The sequence below is a fragment of the Miniopterus natalensis genome, chromosome 10 (assembly GCF_054644295.1).
Source record: "Miniopterus natalensis isolate mMinNat1 chromosome 10, mMinNat1.hap1, whole genome shotgun sequence".
Taxonomy (NCBI): domain Eukaryota; kingdom Metazoa; phylum Chordata; class Mammalia; order Chiroptera; family Miniopteridae; genus Miniopterus; species Miniopterus natalensis.
The window spans coordinates 14430058-14452509 of NC_142090.1; the positions used below are offsets into that span (position 1 = coordinate 14430058).

A 22452-nucleotide genomic window follows, 5' to 3' on the forward strand; every position below is an offset into this window, starting at 1 on the left:
CTCTGCTCTGCTCATGTTCGGGAGTGATCTTGAAAAAGCTGCAGTATCAATTTGGGGATTATAAAAAATGTTAGCAAGTAGGCAAATCCACAAGCGTGGAATCCACAAGTGATGAAGATCGACTGTAGCTGTGTGTCAGGCACTTGGCAGTTTTATTTATAAAGAGGAAGCACCGTGCTTCTCACGGTGGCGGTGTGAAGATAAAATGAGGTGTTAAAGGGTGTTATAAAAGTACACGGGGCTCCTGGGGTCAAGGTGCCCTCTCTAACCTCGGGCCTCCGGTTGTGTGAAGACCCTGGTGCTGGGGGCTGAGCTGATGTAGCTGATAAAGCCCAACTCCCCTGGGAGGACTCAGCTCCTGAGCACCCCTAGGCCACGGCCACCTGCCCACCGTGACACTCAGCAAATCTGTCCTGCCTCCTTACCAGAGTTAATGACCAAGGAAAAGCCCCTGGTCCTCAGGGCCGGGGAAGAAGAGTAGGTCCCTGGATCTTCTAAGATGCTTGTAATCAGGATGTAATGTTTAAATTTATAGAGTGTGACACATGGGTCCTAAGTGTACAACTTGAAAAGTTTCGACAGATGCAGACACCCAGCTAATCCACACCTCATCGAGATACACATTTTCTTCTAGAACATTCTCTCCTGCTTCTTCCCCTTCTTCCCAGGGCACCTTTCTTCCCTAGTTAAGTTCAGGTCAAAGCCAGACTTACCACTCCAGCTGTGCCCTCTCTTTTATTTTAAATAGATGCCAACTGGATAGCCCTGGGTGGGAGAGGTGCATGAGGACAAGGGCCAAGGGGGAGGGAAGGGAGGAGGTGCAGAGAGTTGGGGGGACCAGAGAGCCTGCAGGCCCTTGCCCTGGGCACCTCAGTTTTCTAGGAAGGGAGCGTGGTGAAAGGTGCAGGGTTTCTCTCACAGTGGGAGTGCTATGCCCCTACCACAGACCTGTCCATAGGTCTCTGACACACGCCCTGCCCACTTCGTGCCAGGCCCTGTGCTGGGCTCAGGATCCAAGGGGACTATGTGAGACCACCTCTGCCCTGGGTCTTGGGAACCAGGCCTCTGGTCCAAGGACAGGGCAAGGGGTTGCAGTCTGTGCTAGAATCGGCGCATTTGGGAGGCCCACATCATGGGCAAAACCCGGTGCTGAGCACCCCAGGGCCCAGGGAACGTGACGGTCAGGAAAACCAGGGCAAAGAGCACCTGGAAAGGGTTCCTTCAGGTGCCAAGATACCTCGCTTTTGACAACTTTTCCCCTGGTTGTTGGGATAGGAGAGTGAGAACTCTGTGGGAAGGGAAGGACAGAAGGTGTGTGTGTGTGTATGTGTGTGCGTAAGAGAGAGAGAAAGAGGGAGACAGAGACAGAGACAGACAGAGGCAGTCAGAGGCAGAGACAGAGACAGAGGAAAAGGCACAAAGCGCTCGAGCGGGCACAGTTCAAGGGCAGGGCCCCTCCTACCAGGTGGCTCAAGTGGCTGAAAGGGCTGTTTGTGCTAGCAAGGGCACAGGTGGGTTACAGGCTAAACAGGCTTAAGAAATGCTCGTGTAATTGAAACCCTCCTGTTACTCAGTCCCAATTGTCGTCAAGAACTGGCCTGCCAACCCCAGTAGCGCGGGGGTCACCCTCGGCCCTGTCTCACAGTCCCTCAGGCTCGCTGGTGTCCAATGGCGGTGAGAGCTTCAACAATCCAGCTATTTGTTTGTCCAGGAATCTTGAGCCTTCACTCCCAAGGCATTCACCTTAGGCCTGAACCTACCTGCTCTGACTTGGGTGAAGGTAAAGGAAAGCCAGCAGCCCAGCCTGCCTTCACCTGTCCTGGGCCTGGAACCTTCCCTCCCACCGCCAGCCTGGGCAGGTCCCCAGGCCCCTCTTTATCTCCCCTCTCAGGCCCAGGCCAAGGAGCCTATCTCAGTCCCAGCAGGTAACGGGATCCCAGGCAGACCAGCCGTACCAATCGGCCCAGACATTACCTTTCTGGAGAAGGGTCCTCAGCGTCACTCCTGGGAGGATCGTGTAACCCAAGACATCAACAGGGGAAAGATAAGACCAGCTTCATAGTCTCGCCCTTGCCCTGGTGACCCCTCTTTTTTGCAGATTTCCTTTGTTGGAAGAATGCCCTCCCTGGATGGGTTGGCGCAGGTTACTGTTCAAGATTCATCCCATTTATTCTTTATATGGTTTCTGCCAGGATGGAGAGAAGGAAGGGGAGGGGAGGGGAGGGGAGGGGAGGGGAGGGGAGGGGAGGGGAGGGGAGGGGAGGGGAGGGGAGGGGAGGGGAGGGGAGGGGAGGGGAGGGGAGGGGAGGGGAGGGGAGGGGAGGGGAGGGGAGGGGAAGTGCTGCTACCCAGGGTAGAAGGATGGGTTAAAACTAAGAACATGTCTGTGGACAAACCTAGTCTGGCTTCAGTTTCCTAAGTTATAAGAAGGCAACGAAAGAGCCATGTTGCAGCCACGCTATGAAAATTAAGGCATAGGGTGTGCATGGAGGCCTATCACGGTGCCTGGAGTAGCCTTGATTTCAATGACCGTGTAAGCAGAGGCTGTGGGTCGGATCCCAGGGCCTCCTCCCTGGTCTCCCTCCCCTTACTATCCTTTCAGAACCAGAGGGCTGTGGCTGGGTGGCTGGGACAAACCCACGGCTACCAAGTCTTCTGCCTTGGACAACTCCAACCAGCCATGCCACTTAGGCAGTCTTCAGTGGCCCTGTGAGTGACTGTTCCTCAGTCACCTGGGAAAGTGAAAAGAATAGTTTGTCCCACAGCCATGGCTGAGTGTCCCCTTAAAAACATAGAAACTGATTCTCAAATGCAAATCCTTCCTAGCTGCTTCTTAGCATATCCCAGAGCCTGGTATCTAAGGGCTACTTAACACTCACCTGCTAAGTCCATGATCTCTCCAAGGCTGTTTGCAGAAGGTCCACACAATCATGAGGATTGTTAGGATCCACTCCTGTCCACCAAACTCTTTGCAGTCTATGCTGTGCCTTCCCTGACTCTTTGCCAAAAAGTTACCAGCCTCTGATCCAGAGGAAAGAGTCCCAAACTAGATGCTAGTATATTCAAATTTTTCTCTCTGTGGCTCAGTAGATACAGAGTATGGGTTAAGAAAACGTGTTTTTTCTCTCTTAACCACTGCCTGCGCCCCTCCTCCCCGTGTATATATCACATGCTTTCACAGCCAAAGGGTGGTAAATCAACAGCCCACCTTCTCATGGGAGTTAGGAGAGCCCTGCCGTCATTGCAAGCTCTGAGAGTTCCTCCCAGTCTAATGACTGGCCTCCCTTAGGACAGCCTCAGGGGCTGGGCTACCTCTGAGGCTTGAAGTCGAGACAAGCACACCCAAGTACCAGCATTCACATGCTCCTCCCGGTCATGCCACCCTGGTCCTCACAGGGTGGGTGGCCCACCTTGCCCAGAGTAGAGTGCTTCCCTGCACCTGAGGACCTGGTGACTAACCAATGGGTACAAAAGCTCCAGGCTGTTGGATAAAGTATAGTGTGAAAGTTGATCAGAATCAGAGTAATTGTTGGATGTGTTGCCAGTAACAGCATCCTAATTACCAACTGGACTATGAGGAGAGTGGGCCAGCCTGCTGTGATGTGACTTTGCCTTCACCTCCGCCTCTCCTTCTCTTGTCCTTTGTCCCTCTCTGCCCCTCCACTCCTTCTCTCCTCTCCACCGCTTCTCTCCCAACCACTCCTCAACCTTAGTAGAAATAAATAGGCCTGAGCGGTACTACCTACTGACAAAGAGAAGAGAGAAGCAGCCCCCCTTCACCTTCTCTTTTGGCAACTGTAATTTCTCTTCTCAGAAAGAAGCAACTTCTCCAGGTCCCTGTTACTACCCCCAAGGTTGGGTTCAATGGACCATTCATTTGGGGAGGGGCTGGAAGGAAGCCAAGGCAAGACTCTATTCAACCTGCGACTCAGGGCAGAGCCCACCATGGCGGTGGGACAAGACCACCTGGTTGCTACATAAACCCAGGAAGGTTCTTCTTGGGCCTCCACTGAACTCCTGCACCTGCCGGTTCCTGTTAAGCCCTGTGCCCCCTCCTGCTTTGGTGCCCTAACCCACTGAACGAGGCCCAGGAGGCATGGTGAATCCAACACCTGCTCAGTTGGCTTTGGCTCTTCAGAAAAGGTAAAGGGGTGGTGAGGCCAGTTGCCAAGAGCTGAGCATAGAGGGGAAATCATAATCTAATCTTGGTCTTCATATTTTGGGGTTTATCCAGGAACAAACTAAATACTTAAGTTGAGACCATGGTGTCGGTCACTGGATCCTAGAATCATGACATTGGAAGGGCTCACCTGGCCCATACTCTTCATGTAAGAAACCTTGTACACACCCATCTGCCTAGAAAAGGGCCCTTTATTGTCTAGTCCGCCTCCTCCGAACGCACAGACGCACCTTCCTGTTTCAGTGGGAGCCCCTAAGGAGGGCAAGGGCGGTGACATTAGGAAACCTGCTCTCTTTCCTCACCAGGGTTCCCAGATGTGGAGACAATGACTGAAGAGCCCCGGGATCTCTTACTTGAGTAAATGTCTGAGCCCTCTTAACTTTTCTATAAAGCTCATTTGGGAAGCCCCACTCCCACCCCACTTTTTCAAACTCCTCACATTCTAAACACACATTCCCTGATGGCTAACTTTCAGCATAGGCCATGACCAATATGAAATGCTAAGGTTTAGGGGTCACCTGTGGGGAGAAGCAAGGAGCAGGTTCTGGTAGCCCAGGCTGGTGGGCCCATGACAGGGGGCTGGGGTGGGGCAGTGGACCAGCAACAACCTCCCAGTTTGGAGGCTGGCCCAGGCCAGACTCACAGATAGTCGTTTCCAAATTAAAATTTGCTTGAGCGGCTGGCAGCACTTGGGAGTTAATATTTCTATCACTGTACTTAGGAATTAATTTCTAGAGAACTTAATCACTACTCCTCCTTTTCCTGTCCCTCACCCCCCTTCCTTGCTCCATTCCTTTCCCTTTGAATTTTCCACTTGGCTGGGAATTCCCGGGCAGTGAAGGTTCAGGCGTCAGGAGCGTGGAGGCAGCTGCTTCATTAGAGAAGATAATCTCATTGGAACCACTGACTTGAATAATAAGCCCTCCAAGGGACCAGGGCCACTGTTCCCACAGGCTTGTAGCACCTCCGGACTGGGCCTGGAAAGAGCAAGTGCAGGGAAAGTAGAGTGAGGGAGTTAGAGAAGGTTAGCAGGGCCACCCGGGTGTCATCTTGGGGCCTGCTTCCTGCCGGCCATCTGCGGGTCTGTGTTTGGAATGGGGTGGCAATGTTTGTGGCAGGGATGAATGTCTGAAAACTCAGTCATATTTAGCCTGCACTTTTTGCATCTTTATGACATTTTTTGAGTCATGCCTGGAAAATGGGTGAATCAGTATCTCTCTTGACGTTCAGGTGCTCCCACAGGAGAACTGAAGGGGACTCTTTAGGAGGTCCCTGGAGCCCTATTGAAGGTAACATCTAAGCTGGCCTCAAAATTCATAAATTAACCCTCTATACATACCCTAGCTCTTGCCTGGGCTAATGAGAAATCACAGTCCTAAACAAGCAGAAGTCCCTGACAAACCCCATAGGACCTCAGAACAAATTCCTCTTCCCCCTCCATTATCCCATCACATCTAAGATCAGTTGTCTGTGCTCTTGGACATTTGCAACCTCCACCCTCAGGGTCACTGAGGGATTGTAGAAATGTCAAAACATCCCTGGCATTGATCTAAACTTAACTTTCCACTGAGAGCTGAGTTCCTAATACCCTGTGACAGCTGGTAAGAAGGCTGAGATATGGCCCAGCCCACTCCTTGTCCTTTCTCTCCCTCTCTGGCTTTCTGTCTTTGATTTGCCCCATGGGCCAGTCTGGGAGATCGGTGCTTCTGCATCAGCTGCAGTTTGGGGGGGTTGGATGAGGGAGGGTGAGAAAAGATGGGATAATACTTTTATTGAGGGTTCATTGTGTATGAGCTATGCCTTGTTCTAAATGCTTTACTTTACTTGCATAATCTTTCAATCCTTATAAGAGCCCTGTTAGGTGGATACTATTTTGTCCCCATTTTACAGATGAGAAAACTGAGGCACCAAAAAGTTAGGTAATTTGCTCAAGATTACACAGTTGGATGGGTTTCTGAAAACTGTAAGCTATAGGTGGCTTCCCTGGTGAGACCTAAATCTGGGGGAGGTGATGAGTAGTTAGTCTGAGGCTCTGAGGATCATGGCAGGATGCAGCCACATGGACTTGAGGAGCTGCAAACCATGCTGGTAGAACTTGTCTTGAGATTCCCCCAGCCAGGTTCCTTTGCGCCCCCTGGAAGAGAGATTTGGGTCTCTATTTGCTAAGTCCAGGTGTTGTCTGGCCTGAAAGAAGCTTCATTTTTCTCTTCATAATTTAATCAAAGACATTTTTCAGACCTACTGATTGCTCTTGGAAATAGGAACTTCAAAGTTGGGGAGTCGGTGAATAATTTAAGGCTGTACTAGCTCTCTGAATCTACCGTTAATGGGAGTAATAACACTATTAATAGCGATGTCAGTGCAGACACCCTGGAAAAGTCCATAACATTAGCTTAATGGCTGGAGGTAATGAAGTCCTCCCTGAGAAGCTAGCCTGGTAAATTAACTTCCGAGACTTTTAGGCAGATACCCTGGTTGCCATGGGCCTGCTGGGGAAGCTGGGGAGTACCATGGAGACACCACGCTCATGTCTGACCTTTCGCTCGTGGGATGGGAGTCCTGGAAGGTCCTGGAGAATCCACAAAGGACAGTAACATTCAAAGCGCTGCTTCTTAGTGGCAGGCAAAGTAGCGATGAGCCTATGGAAGAAGATTGAAGGGGAAATTTTTAATTGCCCAAACACAGGAAGGGAACATCAAGATGGCAGGGAAAGTGGGTTTAGCGTGCAGCAAGGGGTCTGTCCCTCAATGCTTAGTCTAGAATCTTCGGGGAGGTCGAGCACGGTGCCTAAGAGTGCAGGTTCCAGAGTTCATCTGGGTTCGCGCGCAGGATCTCCGATTAGCTGGTGACCTTGGACAAGTGATTTACCATCCTCTCTGCAATTTCCTGACCTACAGGCTGGGGTTTAAGATGGTACCTATCTCACGGCATTGTTAAGGGACTTAGTGGCATACACTGCAAGCCCCTTATCACGGAGCCTAATAAGCACTCTGTGACCTCTCGCCGTGACTGTGCTACTCAGAATTGGATTTTACTTCCACTGTACACACCCAGTCTATCTATGACCATCCCTTTTGTCCCTGTCTTTCTTTAGTCCACCCCACTGAGTGATTTCTCCTTTGTTTGCTAACTTCACCTCTCAGATTCTCCACTGTTAGGCCTTTCTTCCCACTGAGGCCAAAGGTGTCCTCCTCCCCTGGGGCTGCAGGAGAGCCCCCCACAGCTTTCCTCTGTGCCCGAGAGTCACTCCAAGAGCAGCTCAGTGTCCAGGTGCCTCTCCTCCCTCATATTTTAGCCCACACCTCACCTGTCTGCCCCTCAAAGCAGAGGTCCCCTCCTCAATATCCCCTTCCCCACACAGGCTCCATGTCCCTGGATGTTCCATTTCCTACTAAACTCCTTGCCCAGTGCTCCCTCTTGCCCTGCAATAGGCCCTGACATTCGCCCTTCTCTGCAGTGTCTATGTCTTTCACCCAAGGGGACCAGCCCCCCAGGAGTGACGACCCTGCAGTTCCCTCTGAAGATCCTCTATCCCTCACTCCATAGCAGAGTCAGTAGTCCAGAGTTTCCAAACCCTGGCCACTCAGCGAAGCCCTATGTTCATAGGCTTGTCTGCCTTGGATTAAACTCTGTTCCCTGAAGCTCGGATACCTCCCGGCAGGGAACTCCTACTGCAAGGCAGGGGTGTCCCCGGCCCCAACGGAGAGCTTAAGGCACCTCCGCACATGGGATGCGTGCTTTTGGGTGAGGGCAATCATTTTTATGTGCATGGTTCGCAAGCTCCAGTTAAGATTGTAAGATGTCAGGTCACCCTGGATGTGGTCCACCTGGGACACGGTACACTTTGAACAGCTGCGGACACTAAACAATGATAGCAACCCTTCTGTGGCAGTTACCCTGTGCCCTGGAGCTGGGGTTCTGATCCAAGGCAGTCGGGCTCCAGAGTGTTCTGTGAACCAGTGCACTCTGCTCCTTTGATCTCTCCCTCCCACCCACCTGCCTTTACCTCTGTCTGCTGGACGTGAGAATTTCAAGGGATTCCAAAATAAGTCAGGCGCGGTTTCTCCTTATGGGCAGCTCGCACTTGGCAGGTGAGGGCTGCACTCAGCCCAATAATTGTCATGTCATCTAAGACGTTCTGGACTGTAGGAAACTCCAAAGTGCTTTTAGCTTTGCCTGGAGTGGGGAGGGGAGAGGTGTTGCAGGTTCATAATAGCTGAACCATGAAGGGAAGGGTGGGTAGATGTTGGACAGGGGAAATTGGAGAGAGGGCGGCCCAGACAGACAAACTGACATGCACAAAGACAAGGAAGTCTGAAAGAGTCTATGGTATATTGGAAAGGATCAGTCTAGTTTGCCTAAGGAGCGGGGAGAGTGACAAGGTCCTAGGCTGAGTGGAGAGGTGGAATAGATGGGACTTTGGGATTCCGTGTGAATGAGAAGGAGGTGAGGGGGCTTTAGGATGACCCTCAAGTTTCTGCTTTTGGCAACTGGTTATGAGAATTACCATCTTTTTCAAGCTCTAGCATGGTGGGGGAGGACCAGGCTGGGGAAGGAAGTGAAAAGGGCACGTTGAGTTTGGACACCTCCTGGGAACCACTGGCGATGACTGGCCCCTGTGTCAGCCCCCCCGGCCCAGGCGCCTTCTCCTGAGTCCCGCGTTGGTCTCTCCCACCAGGTGCACCCGGAAGGAGCGCTGTGAGCGGTCCAGAGAGCCCCACAGGTTTGCCTCTGAGATGAAGCAGTGTGTCCGGCTGACTGTCCATCCCAGCAACATCTCTGTTTCTCAGTACAATGTCCTGGTAAGGGCAGTGGGACCAGGGTCCAGGGGCATGGGAAGAACCCTCTCTCCACCAAAAGGGGCTGCAGCCCAATGTCCCTCCAGAGAGCTGGGCCCACGCCGGCCAGAAACGCAGTTTGAGAGCAGGACCAGAAAGTTAAAGAAGGTGTCGCTGGGACTGGAAGAGGGAGACATGCACAGCAATTTTGATATTGGCTGTATGCATATTGGGTAGAAAGACAGGGATAACTGTGAGACCAAAAATGACCAAAGGGTGACAAGAGAGGGAGAGTTTGGGGAACATATCTTTGTCTAGCATGGGAAGGATGTATGTAGAGAGGAAGACGGGTAAATGGCTCCCACATTCTTGCACTGGGCACTGGGTGGTTGTTGCCATTTTTCCAAACTTGGGGACAGTGGAAGAAGAGCTTGATCGCTTGATCAGCAGTCCCTCAGCCCTGCCCACTTTTCTTACTATGTACAAGTCCCCGACACATTCAGTGTCCGGGGGCCAAATCCGTTCATGTGTAACAAAGCTTCGTTTGTCCCGGCTCTTCACATGGCACCACCTCTCGGCATGCTCCTGAAATAAGCTGGGTGTCCTCCTAGGTCACTATGCCTATGGTTTTCTCTTCTTTCCCTTTGCTCTCTGCCTTCCCTCCTTTATGCCACACCTTTCTTCCCCACTCCCTGCTCCCCCTCTTTCTCCTCTGCCGGGCTGCTCACAGCTGGTCCTGGAGACATACAATGTCCCGGAGCTGTCAGCGGGCGTCAACTGCACGTTTGAGGACCTGTCAGAGATGGATGGGCTGGTGGTCGGCAATCAGATCCAGTGCTACTCCCCGGCGGCGAAGGAGGTGCCCCGGATAATCACGGAGAACGGTGAGCGGTCCCCGGAGGCGAAGCTGGGCGGCGTGGCCTTCCTCCTGGCTGGACGAGAGCTCGCGACAGGCACTCAGGACAGACGCGGGGAGACCGAGGGAGCCTTGCGGAGGGGAGGGTCAGAGGAAGGGGTGTGGGCTGGCGGGTATGCTGCAGGGCGAGGGAGATGAGGTGCCCTTCGCTGCCCTTGGAACTGGCCACTGAAACCAGGTGGCCGTCTAACAGTCAGGCTCATCCTGGGTGAGGCGCAGCTGCAGAGGGTGGGTGGAGGCAGGGCCAGGACGGCAGTGGGGGTCGAGTTCAGTGTTGTGCTGGACCACAGAGGGTTGTCGTGGAGCGGCAGTGGAGGGGGGGGTCGTCTGACTCTGACTCCTTACCCCCTGCCCACACTGCTGGGCCTCCGGCCCTGGGCCGCTGCACCCCCACCCCACCCTGCCCTGCCTTCCCAGAGCTGCCTGTTCACAGCCAGCTGCACTGGGGGGGACGGGACGGGGGGGACAGGGGTCCGATGCTGGTGAGGGACAGAGCCGGCTGGGCAGATTGATTCCAGGTTGGCCTCCCATTTGGGCTTGTCACATGTGTTCCGAGCTGATTGATTAATGAGGCTCTCGGGGAAGCACAGAACCAGGCTGGAAAGTGGGGGCCTGGGGTCAGGGCTGTGAATTAAACATGGGCTCCGGCTCCTCCCTGGCGCCAGCTGAGGATTCCAGGGCCTCCTGTCCGAGTGGAGCCCCGAGCCCACCTGAGGAGGGACGTCGGGACAGGGCCTCTCTTCACAGAGATGGGAACTGTGCACGTGTGCACGCACAGACACGCAAAGCTGCTTGCGTGGTTTGTGGCGGCATTAGTGAGAGGCGACACGTTTCTCCTGGTAGCTGATCAATGTGTTTGTAACTCTGTGAGTCTGGCATGGACATCACGCAAGTGAATGAATGCATGTTTGAATACCAGTCAGAGTGTGTGTGTGTGTGTGTGTGTGTGTGTGTGTGTACATTGAGGAGCTGATGAGAAAACGTGGGGTGGGTGCCAGGGGAGCAGTGTAGAAGGAGGAATAGATCAGAACCACCGTCTGTAGCTGCTCTCAGGTTGTCCTGGGACTGTGCCTGCTGAGTCAGACCTGTTAGAGCTGAGAACACCCCTCTCAGGTCCAGCAGGCTCCCCTTTCCCAGGGTGCATAACTCTCAGTGGGACCCCAGCATGGGACCTTGCCCTCCCCCTGACCTCATGGCTGGCTCTGCCCCGCAGGGGACCACCATGTCGTCCAGTTGCAGCTCAAGTCAAAGGAGACAGGCATGACCTTTGCCAGCACCAACTTTGTCTTCTACAACTGCAGTGTCCACAATTCGTAAGTGTCCCCCCTCCAGCCTCACTCGGCTCCCTATTCCTGGGGTCAAGAGTCTTTCAGCGATAGAAGAACCCACCACTGTTTGAAAGGAGTTACCATCTAGGGACCCTGCAAGGAGGCCTCCTTCACCCCTCCTCTGGTACCCACAGGGTTAATGGAAAGAGGCCAGAATGAGCAGTGAGACCCCATAGGGCAGGGAGCTCCAAATCCCTGGCCCATACATCTTCTCTGGCATGAATCTGTCTAACCTGATGCACTTTCTACCATCTGCTGAGGAGGGGGCACCCCTCAACTCAAGACTGGAGCAGTCAGCACCCTGGGTGGGAGGAGGGGGGTCTCAGGAAGGAGAGAAGCCCCATGTCCTGGTGAGGGCAGGTAGTCAGCAAGCCACTGTGTGCTCAGCTCTGCACAGAACCCTGCAGGTGGGTCAGACTCAGGCTGGGGAGGGTCAGAGAGGAACAGAAAAGTAAGGCTGGGGGGCTGTGGCCTGGGGATCTGGGTCAGCCTTGTTTGAGTAAAGCTTCCCTTCCCAGGTAAGGTGCTGGGGCAGAGGCTTGAGCTCTGGAGTCAGACCAGCTGGGAATTTAACCACTCGGTGCCCCAGGGTCGTCTGCAATGGGAGGTAGTAGTTCTTCTGGGGATGTCACCCAAACATTTAATAGCTAACATGGCAAGAGCACTGACCTTGCAGAGCAGTCACTGGCTGGGACAGTGCTGATTGCTGTCCCTGCCCATCAGCTCTGGTTGGCCCACAGAACAGCTGCCAGGGCTGAAAGAGCTGTGACCAGGAGAGCAGTTAGCAATATACCTGCCCACTGTTTGGGCATTGCTCACATTTTTGCTCTTACTATATTATTACTTCTTCTGTAAAATGATAGAGTTGGACCAGGCTGAAAAGGTATGAGTCATTTTTTTCACCATAGAAACCTTTCTCCAAACAAAATTAGGTGTGGAAGCTCAATAAACCTGATAGAGGGAAGTAAGAGCCACTGTAGTTGAGGGCTGAAAGGGCCTGGAACCCCTCTGTCTAAGGACCCCATAGGTCTGTTTCTTCACAGACCCAAAGAAGCTACTTGGAACCCCCAGGGTTCCATAGAGCACAGTTTGAAAACTGTAGGACCTGATTTCCAAAAACCCTGCTTTCTTTAATATGCTGTTCTGTTTTCCTCTCCACATAGGACAAACTAGTTAACATAACCAAAGACATTTTGGGGATAGGTGGAATTTTAGGGTTTCCCTATCTGGTTACGGCAGCCATTGAGTCTGAGCTTGGCTCTCTTTGGGGCCCCAAGTAAGAGTTGGCCAGACCTCCCAGCCAAAAACAAATGTTTCAATACTGGATTCTCTTTCTGCTTCTTGCCACAGGACTTCCCATGGCTTTACCACTTGGTGGCCTAGTCCCTCACTCCCTTTTTGCCTCTGTAAGAAAGCAGAGGAGTAAGGAGTAGATAAATCATGTGAGAAGCTTCCATTCCATCCATAACATGATTGAAAGTGTGTACTATGTGCAAGGCAACGTGTTACTCATTAGACAGGTAATCAAAAATTAGTAAGATGTAAAGACTCAATCCCTGCCCTCCAGGAGTCATGCCTAGTGGCCTGGAGATGAACTGGACAGTGAGTAAGTGAACTATAATACAGCAAAGCCGGTACTGCCCCAGAGACATAAACAAAGGGCTTGGTAGGGTAAGGGCCCAGTCTGACCAACTCTCCACTGGTCAGGGAGGGAGCAGGAGATGGCCAAGTGGAGGATGGCCTCCTGGTAGAAGGATGGCCTGGGAGAGCTTGTTCATGGCCGAAGCACCAAACGCAGGTGGGGACATGGACCTGGCCTTAGCCTGCATGACCAGGCATTTGGGGCTTACCCTTTGGAAGAGGGAACCATATTGGGCTTTTAAGCAGGAAGGAGCTTTTGTAAAGTTGCCTTTGTTTCTTGGGGGTGGAGCGTAGAGATGGAGTTGCCATCCAACTGAGAGAGCAGCCTCAGAATCTGCTTCTGCCAGGGCGGGTCCACGTAAGTGCTCATCAGCCAAGATCCTGGAGTCAGTTTGAACTAAAACTCAATTTCTTTGTTTGCTCTAAATCTTGTGGGATCTCTGGACAAGCCCCTCTACTCCAGGCCTTATTGTTCCCCAATTCAGCACAAGAGGATGCCGTCCTGTGGAAATGGAAGGTGGTGGATGAGGCCCTTGGGGACCAGGGTTGTCAACTACCTGAGTGAGAAGGGGGAAGCCAGAGATTCTTGGCTGGCTGAGGACTTGAAGAGCAAAGGGATGGATTTGTATGAGATTCGCTCTTCCTGAGTGTTTGAGGGTGGATTCTCTTACTATTAAAAAATGTTTTCTTAGACCCTAGGGCCTTAGGCCCCCTATTTTGGGTTCACCCAGTTTCTCTGATTTGTGTCTCTTCCTCCTCTGTGCCCCAGGTGCCTGTCTTGCGTGGAGAGCCCATTCCGCTGCCACTGGTGTAAATACCGACACGTCTGCACCCACGACCCCAAGACTTGCTCCTTCCAGGAAGGCCGAGTGAAGCTGCCTGAGGTAGGTCCCAGAAGCCAGAGTGGTGAGTGCAGCTTGCTGTGCCTGTGAGACACACAGACAGGCCTTCCCTTAAGTAGAGAAAACAAGGGCAAAATCGGCAGGATCACCTGCCTCTCCCAACCCCTACTCACGAGGGACCATGTTATGAAAGCAGTAAGCAAGCAGAACTCTGCACTGGGACCCCCTGGGTTCTGGGTCTGTCCTGGAGGCTCAGTTCCAGGCAAAGGTGCACTCAGGTCACTCCAGCCAGGTGAGTTTTAGAACAAGTCCAGAGAGATGAGTAAGTGTGGGTCCCAGAAATGATTATAAGCACACAACAGAACTGTGTACAGACTCAGCTGTCCCTCCGAGCACTGTGCACAGAGCAGAACTGATATTTTTTTTTTTTTAATTAAGTAAAAGGAAGAGAGGAAGGAGAATGAAAGAATGATGAATTTAGCTAGAGCAGTGGTTCTCAAAGTCTGGTTCCCAGACCAGCGGCATCAGCGTCACCTGCGCAGCTCTTAGAAATACCAAGTCTCGGGCTCCACCCCAGCCAACTAGAGGAGAATGTCCAGGGCGGGGCGGGGGGGGGGGGGCATGGTCCTCGGCTTCCGCTGCATGGTCCCGTTTGGGAATCACTGAGATGGAGTTGGGCTCCATGGCTAAGAGACTGCGTTTCTAGTCCCTCCTAATCTTTATTCTTATCCTTGAAAACTATTCATCACCATAATAGGAATACTCTATGCCTGTGTTGTTACCTTTTTAGAATGCAAGTCTGTGACCTCAGAGATTGCTGCTGTTCAAACATACGGTGCTTGTGGGACTCCCGCCCCTGGGCCGGTAGTTCTGAACAGAGTGGTTGCTTTGCAATGCTGTGCTTTAGAATCCACATAGACCCGCAGAGAAGGGGTTGAAGGAGCCCAGACATCAGGCCCTCCCCCTGTACGACGGGATCTGTCTGTGGCTGGAAATGGCTGCTCTGGATTCATAACCCAGAAAAGAGACCCAGACAAAGGCTGTCCCTTCATAGGGAAAGGAGGAAAGAGGTTACATCTTGGCTTTAAGTAAGATTGTGAATCTAACATTTGTGTCAATTCTCTGCTCCTCTTTGACTAAGATAAAATGGATCTAAAGCCAGTAGGACAGATATGGGTTTGGCAGCCAATGGGCACATCCTTGGCATGAAGACCCAGATAAAAGGCTGGACAATCTCCTGGATCCTCGGGCTTTATCTCAGGGCAAGGGGTCACGAGCAAAGGGCTGGCTCACCCACCAGCACCAGGCACTGAGAGCCTAGGAAGCCACCTCTTCTTATTTGGTCAGAAACCTGCAAATCACTTGACGGGAGCGGAGACAGGTTTTCCCCCCCTCTCCGGCCTTCCAGACTGGCAGAGATTCCTCATGTGGAGAGGCCCAGGAGTAAAAGGAAAGCAGGAACAATTGAACTATCTGGGGATTTACAGCACCTCAGAGGACTTGGTGCCAGGACCCTCGGGAAAGGGAGAGGCCGGGAGGTACATGGCCAATGGAGGCATCTGGAGATGGGCTAACCTACCACTCCAGGCCTTCAATTCTTTCCATTTCATGGGGGGCCGTTTCATGGTGAGCCTGGCAGGCCACTGCAGTGAGAGGCTCCAGCATAGCTTGGAATCGCCATGCCTCACTTACACATTATTGAAGGACATTGACTTCGGCTCCTTTTTTCTTGGATACTTATTTATCCTAGGAGAAGGGAGTTTTGAGGCTGTGCTTCTGGACCAGGCTTGCAGGCTACCCTCTATCCAGCTCAATAATACTAGGGCCATTTTGAATACACATAGAGAAGCCAGCGTTGACCCCTCATGCTGGTCATTGTAGCAGCATCTTCCTGTAGAATGTACCAAAGAGAACAAAAGTTAATAAATATTTGTGGACTATTGACTGGTCCAGCTATTTGGGGTCAGTGGAAGGAGGTTATTGTCGGGGACTTTAAAAGAAAGCCCCTGGCTACTAATGGAAATATGCTGAATTTTTTTTTATGTTGTTGTTTTGTTTTCTATATTTTTGTTTCTGGGAAGAAATGGTAGTGGAAATAAGTGGTAACAAAGAAAATCACACATTTAAAGGTGATTTTGTGGAACCCCTGATACGAGTGTCTCTTGTTCATACCAGGGGATGAGCTTACTTACAGCCTTATACTCTTGTGAGGCTTCACCAGTCATCCTTCATTACCCAGTTCCTGAGCAGTTCCCACATGTGGGAAACCTAAAGGTGTATAAGAGATCTGTAAATCTGTATTTAGGGGTGTGGAAAAAGGGCCACTGATCTTCATGATTTGTAATTGTAGGTGGTGATTAGCTGGAAAACCTCTAAGAGAAATCCACCCTCCACAAAGTGGTCTTATAGGGTGAGGGTTCCAGTCGAAGCTTAGGTCTCCCAGTGCTACCTAACAGGGACTCACTCAGCCTCAAGCCTGCCACCTGCAGACATCCAGGTACAGACCTACCCTCGTGGAACAAAAGTGAAACCCAAGTCCAGTGATCCTTGTGGAAGTGCCTGGGTTTTCATTTCCTTTTAACTTTCGAATGTGGGGATACAGACAGGGTCCTTTTGTTAGTCAAGGGGCTGCTGCCAGGTGGCTTTTCTTCTATCTAGCACCATCCTGTGCTCCAGGACGCTTTCATCTGTGCACCTTCCAGGTTCAACACTGGCTTTGTTGACTGTCACCAGGGATGTTGAATTACCTTCCCCACCCCCCCAACAAAGAGTGCATTCAGGTGAAGTTATTGGTCTGGAACAGAGAACTGGTCGATCATTGTTGTTATTATATTAATGGCATGTATTCTAGCATAATTACAATTATTAGAAATAGAATGCCCAGTAACATATGTCGTTTGTAGTAACTGTATTCCAGTTACAAAGAATGATTTTGTTTCAACTAATGATGGCATTGTGATGCCACCCTGGGTCTTCAGATCAGCTGCCAGATCCTGGGCACCAAAGAGGAGGGAGAGGGAGGCAAGGGAAAACTGCGGTGGATAAGAGGGTTCTCCTGCTCTCAATCTTGTCCTCCCAGTATCTGCTGAGACTCCTGGCTTCCCAATGGGATGGCCTTTCACCCGGGCAGCTGTGACCAGGGCCATGCTCTCACCTGTACCAAGTGGGAGGAGCCACTTGTCCCCAAGTGGCCTCGGCATTCCCAGGCTCCTCTGCCTGCTGACCTGAACCCCTCATCAGGCCCACACACTTAATAACAGTGACCATTAGGAGACAAAGGCGAACACCCATGGAAAAGCAAGTTCATTGACAAAAATGTGTCCTCGATGGACAAGTTTATTGTTATTTCTCATCTAAACAGAAAGGCAAGGTGAGCAGCAGCTAAGCTTTGTTCTCTGAGCACCAGACTAGATGATTTTTGCTAAGAAGGCAAAGCACACCTGGCCCACAGGGCACAGGCCCAGGAAAGGTTCCCAGAGCCCCTTTCTTCTTGAAGTTCAAGTAGAGTTTACTCCAGAGAACAGTTGTAAGATCAGAAAAGGCAAAACAAATTCTATTTGATTTCTAAAGCTGTGCTTGAAAAGCTCTCCCAACCTCTCTTATCACCCCGCTACCTCTGAGATGACACCGTAGGCAGAACAGATGCCGTGAAACCTGACCATCCCAAGGGTCGGTCCCCTCTGGGACTGAAGAGCTGGCAGGGCAAGGACAGTGCTAACCCCTAGGGCTAAAATAAACCCCACACCCTCAGGCAGGGTGGCCAAGGGCACTTACCTCCCAGCTGGACTCAAGGGAAATATCAGGCCAGCCCATCTTGTCCCTTCTTGCAGAGGAGCCATTCCTGGAACCCAACCCAAAGGGACAAAACCACCCTTGCCATGTCTTTCACCCTCTTTTGAGAAAAACAAGGCCAAACCCAGCTGAAGAACTCACTCCAATCCCGGTGTTCCATTACCGGGCTGCCATTTCTCCAGACAATTGCACTTTCCATCAATCTCGTCTGCCCCTCCCCCCTTAAGGTTATGGGTATTTCCTTTCTGTATTATTACTTTTCTCTCTCCATAAACCAGCCCATCGTAGATCACGCTAATGGCATTATAAACTTGGGGAACAGCAAGGAAATATATGGCGCGTTACATTTTCGTATTGGGCACCACGGGTCTGAGAAGGTGAGTGTAAATTTGGGGGGTTGGCTGAGGCTAGAGCTGGCTTGTCTTTGGAATTGATGGGGGCTGCTGTGACATAGAAGAGAAAGGTGACCTGAAAATCGCTTATTCCTTAGCTGCCCCTGGATGCTGCTCCAGCCCAACTCTTGGCTCCCCCACCCCCTACCCCACTCAGAGCACCACAGTCCCCCAGTCCTCCTGTAACAACAACTAGGAAAATTAGAGCCCTCATCTTGTAACCACACTGGGGGCTGTAAATCCATAGCCTGCCACCCCTCCCCAGGCAACACCAGCCCTGAAGGCAGCCTTTCCCTCCCAGCTGGCAGCAGTCTTTATGTCCCTGTTCAATTATTTACATATGCAGTGAAACCTGGTATAAAGCAGCCACTGACATGCGGGGCACGGAAGACAGAAAAGCATCCCTTTTGCTTTCATACTTTGGCTTGGTTCATTCTCAGTTAGCAACATAGTCTTTACTTCTGTGTGCATGTGAGTGGAGACCAAAATATGCATGGGGCTGGACAGGTGACCTGCAGGCCACTGGAGCTGCCTCCTGCAAGCAAGACATTGAAGATTTCCTTGTTTCTCAAGCCACTGCCACCCCCCAGCATTCTTATAACTGCAAAATGTAGCCACAGGCAAAACAGCCTCCGAGGGAACCTGGTTCTTCCTATACGCATTTGTCTCCAAATAATCTTGCTAAATGTAGGTATTTTCCACCCTCTAAGAGCCGACCCTTTTAAATGATAGTTCAGAGAAATAGCTTTCTTGAGAAGAGAAGGGAAGTATGCTTTTGAGGAATTCCATGTGGGGACTAGATAATCATCTGGGATGGAAGTCGGTTAGATGATTGGGTGTTAGTATTTCTGTTCACTGTCATTGTGGGAACGGAGTGGGGTAACTGATGTCCCTAGTTTCTTTATGAAACAAGAGAGCACATGGGAAAATATGTGTCAGGGGATGGAGGTGGAGGGATGCACTATGGACTCAATTCTTGCACCCCTTGTGCCATGTTAATCGTGTTCACTGGATTTTTAACAGCACCACACTGTCTAGCAGAGCCACACCAGCCTGGGCAATGATCCTGGTTGCAACATACGAGTTAGTATAATTTTAAAATACTTCCCTCCTGGTAGGTGAATAGACACTTCCAGGAGGCCCGCCTTCTGGGCAAGTTCCCCAGCCCTCCGGCATGCACTCAGTTGGTCCGTGTTTTGAATACTACAGTTCAGCTGGCATTGTCATCCCCATTTTAGAGATGGGAAAACTGAGATTCAGAATGGTTATATGATGATTGTCCCATAAAAATCCTCTAATCCAAACCAGCCCCAGAGTGTTTGAGGGACTTGCCCGAGGCCACATGGTTGGCTGGTAGAGGTGTGTCTCAGATCATATGAAACTCGCAGGTTCAGGATGTCACCTCCCAGAAGAGGGAACTGCTGTTAGGAGAACAGTAGACAGAACTGGGACCTCCCTACCTGCCCTCCTTGTATTTGGGGCCCTTGGAGCTGTTAAAATTGTCAGACTCCATTTAAGATCTGAAACCAAGAGGGTGGAATAAGCTGGGCCGCAGAAGCCCATGGAGTGTGTGTGCAAAAACACACAGGCTAGAGCAGCAGAGACGGATCCTTCGGAAGTAAGGTGGGAAAAGAGAGTCAGTGAGGGCCCAGGTGCAGCCTGAGCTGAGGGGCAATGATGGGGAAAGAGCAAACATTTGTTGACTGCTCGCTCACTCTATGCCAGATGCTTTCTACATGACAGTCCATAGAATCCCCTAAATGGCCTTTGGAAGGAGTTGTTAATCCCCACGCCTAGTTAAGTCAAGCAATGATTGGCTCTGAAAATGGCAGGAAGGAGACAGATTTGACTTGAAGGTACATGATTCCCCAACTAGGTTCTTCCTAGTTAAGGAAGCTCGAAGGTAAGGACAAGGTCTGGACGACCTGAGCTCCCAAACTGTGGCAGGAGTGCTCCAAACAGGGCTTCAAACCTGGGTCATGGAGAAACATGAAGGTTTCTCTGAAATTTCCCAGAATGTTAGACTAAGGGGTGGTTTGTACCTGGGATCTCAGCATGAGGCAGGTCAGTTTTGAGAGCTGGAGTGGAAAGAAAGGACAATGGAAGGGGCAGTGTGGTGGCTGTGGTCCCTTCATGCCTTGTTGCCTAGGAAAAAATTGCCATTTTACATTTCAATTAGTAGGGATACCAGGGTCAATCAGCAGCGCCACCAGAGGAAAATGGGCCCAGCCCAGCCCTGGGCCTCTCCAATTATTATTAATGAACTTACTCTCAGAGCTGCCAACCTTTTTATATGCAAACCAAGGCTTTATGGGCCCACTGACAATCAGGACTCATTAGAGAACTCATAACAAGCCTCAGTGAGAGCCTTACAGGGCCGTATGCTTCAGCCTGGTTCCTGGACGAGAATCAGTGCAGCCCCCAGGCAAGGTTCCACGCCACTTCCAAGCTCCCCAGCCCTGCTGGTCCCAGGGAGATCCTCGCTGACCCACTACCCCATTCTGAGGTGGCCCTGCCCACCAGTAGGAACTGACCTCTTTCATCAAGGGGAGGAAAGACAGGTGGACTGGCATCTGAGTTCGTCAGCTGCCAGCACATCTGACAACACGGAGCCATTATTTTTCCTCTCCTTGCCTCAGTTTCTCCTTTGCAAAGTAGAAGGGTTGGTCCTGAAGACTGGCAGATTCTAGACACCCTCAGCGCACCATTCATGAGCAGCAGCATTTTGCTGTGGGCATGGAGGTGAGAGTCCAGCGCTTCTGCTCTGGCCCCAGCTGCAGCCGTGGACCCGGCTCCCCACGCAGATGTAGACGTAGCAGGAGGAAGGTCAGGCCTGCGCGTGCTCTAGGGGAGGAGGGCTGCCCAGGGTAGAGAGTCAAGAGTGGAGTCAGGGCTGGCCTGGACCTCAGCTCACAACTCCCCGCTTTCCATAGATCTTCTCTCCTGATTCTTCAACATCACATACCCTTCTTCAGCCCTGACCATCACCTTTTTCACAAAATCGCTCTTGTCTTCTATGTGCCCTGCACTCTCATCTTGCTCTGGGGTGGAGATGGCAGTTGAGACAGGGGCACAGGATGGAGCTACTAAGACTCTCTCCCCATGTGGGCCTCAAAGTCTCCAGAGACCCACTCACTCCAGAGCCCAGGGCCACGTGCTGGGTTCAGGTCCTGGCCTCACCCCTTCTCTCCCCCTCTGCTGCCTGCCTCCCTGCTATTTCTCTTTAATTGTGGTAAAATATACATATCAAATTTACCATCTTAGCCAATTTTTTAAAATATATCTTTATTGATTTCAGAGAGAGGGAGAGAGAGAGAAACATCAATGAGAGAGTCATTGATCGGTTGCCTCCTGCGCGCCCCCGCTGGGAATTGAGCCCGCAATCCTGGCATGTGCCCTGACCAGGAATCGAACCCCGATCCCCTGGATCCTAGGTTGATGCTCAGCCGCTGAGCCACGTCTGGCGAGGCATCTTAGGCAATTTTAAATGTGCAGTTTTAGGTACATTCACATTGCTGTGCCATCACCACCACCCATCTCCAGAACTTTTTCATCTTCACCAACTGAACTCTGTGCCTATTAAACACTAACTCTCCATTTCCCTCTCCCCCAGAACCACCATTCTACTTCCTGTGCCTATGAATTTAACTCTAGGTACCTCATATGGGTGAGGCTGTGTAATATTTGTCCTGCTGTGACATTAAGTGTAGCATAATATTTTCAAGATGCATCCATGTCGTAGAGTGTGTTAAAATTCCCCTTTTAAGGAGGAATAATATTCCATTGTATTGTATATCGCATTTTGTTCACTCACTCCTCCACTGGTGGACAGCAGTTTGCTTCTACCTTTTGGCTGTACAAATAATGCTGCTCTGAGCATGGGGGTACCGGTTTGAGTCCCTCGTCTCAGTTTTTTGGGGTACATACCCAGAAGTGGTTGCTGGATCTGCTGCTCCTCTCCTACCTGCTCCTCAGGATAAAGGTGTGGGCAGCCTGGAGGAGGGGAGGGGGATCCGTTTAACCGCCCTGGGCCCTCACTCCCCTGAAGCAAGGCTGCAGGGCATGCAGGACGGAAGGAGCTGAGACCGCCCCCCAATGGGGGCATCGGGACTGGTTAGAGCTGAATGGGTCCTTGGGCTCCGTCCAATGGACAGATAAAGAAGTTTAATCTTGACGTGGGGCTGTGCTACACTCAGGGTTCCATAGTTCATTAGAAGCTCAGCAGGCCTTGGGGCTCAGAGGTCTTTTCCCTCCCACTTTCAGTGACAGGGGGGCTCTCATTTGCTTTCAGGCCCAGGAGGGACAGCTGCCGAGCTGCCTGATGGCCTGGGCCCCTCCCATCTTCCCTTCCGCCCCAGCCTCCTCTGCCTTACTCTGCTGGGAAAGGGTGCAGGGTTGGGAGCCAGCAGCCTCTGCTGGGAGTCAGCAGTGAGCCCACGAAGCAGCGTCCGCAGGAAGGATGTGTGTGCCATGCTTGTGGCAGCCAACATGCCCAGAAGCCATCTGTCTCACATGCCCCAAACATGCCACAGCAAGAGAAATAGGAGGATGGTGGGCCTGCCTGGCACAGGGTGCCCAGGCCC

General features: G+C 51.6%; 1 protein-coding gene across 1 annotated transcript in view; it reads left to right on the plus strand.

Moving 5' to 3' along the window:
* PLXNA4 (plexin A4) overlaps positions 1–22452 on the plus strand; it is a 399973-nt gene that overhangs the window by 305837 nt on the left and 71684 nt on the right. The window contains exons 6-9 of the mRNA XM_087821012.1: positions 8859–8982; positions 9689–9842; positions 11088–11187; positions 13613–13727. Coding sequence (XP_087677138.1) covers positions 8859–8982; positions 9689–9842; positions 11088–11187; positions 13613–13727 — 493 coding nt within the window. The remainder of the gene's footprint in view (positions 1–8858; positions 8983–9688; positions 9843–11087; positions 11188–13612; positions 13728–22452) is intronic.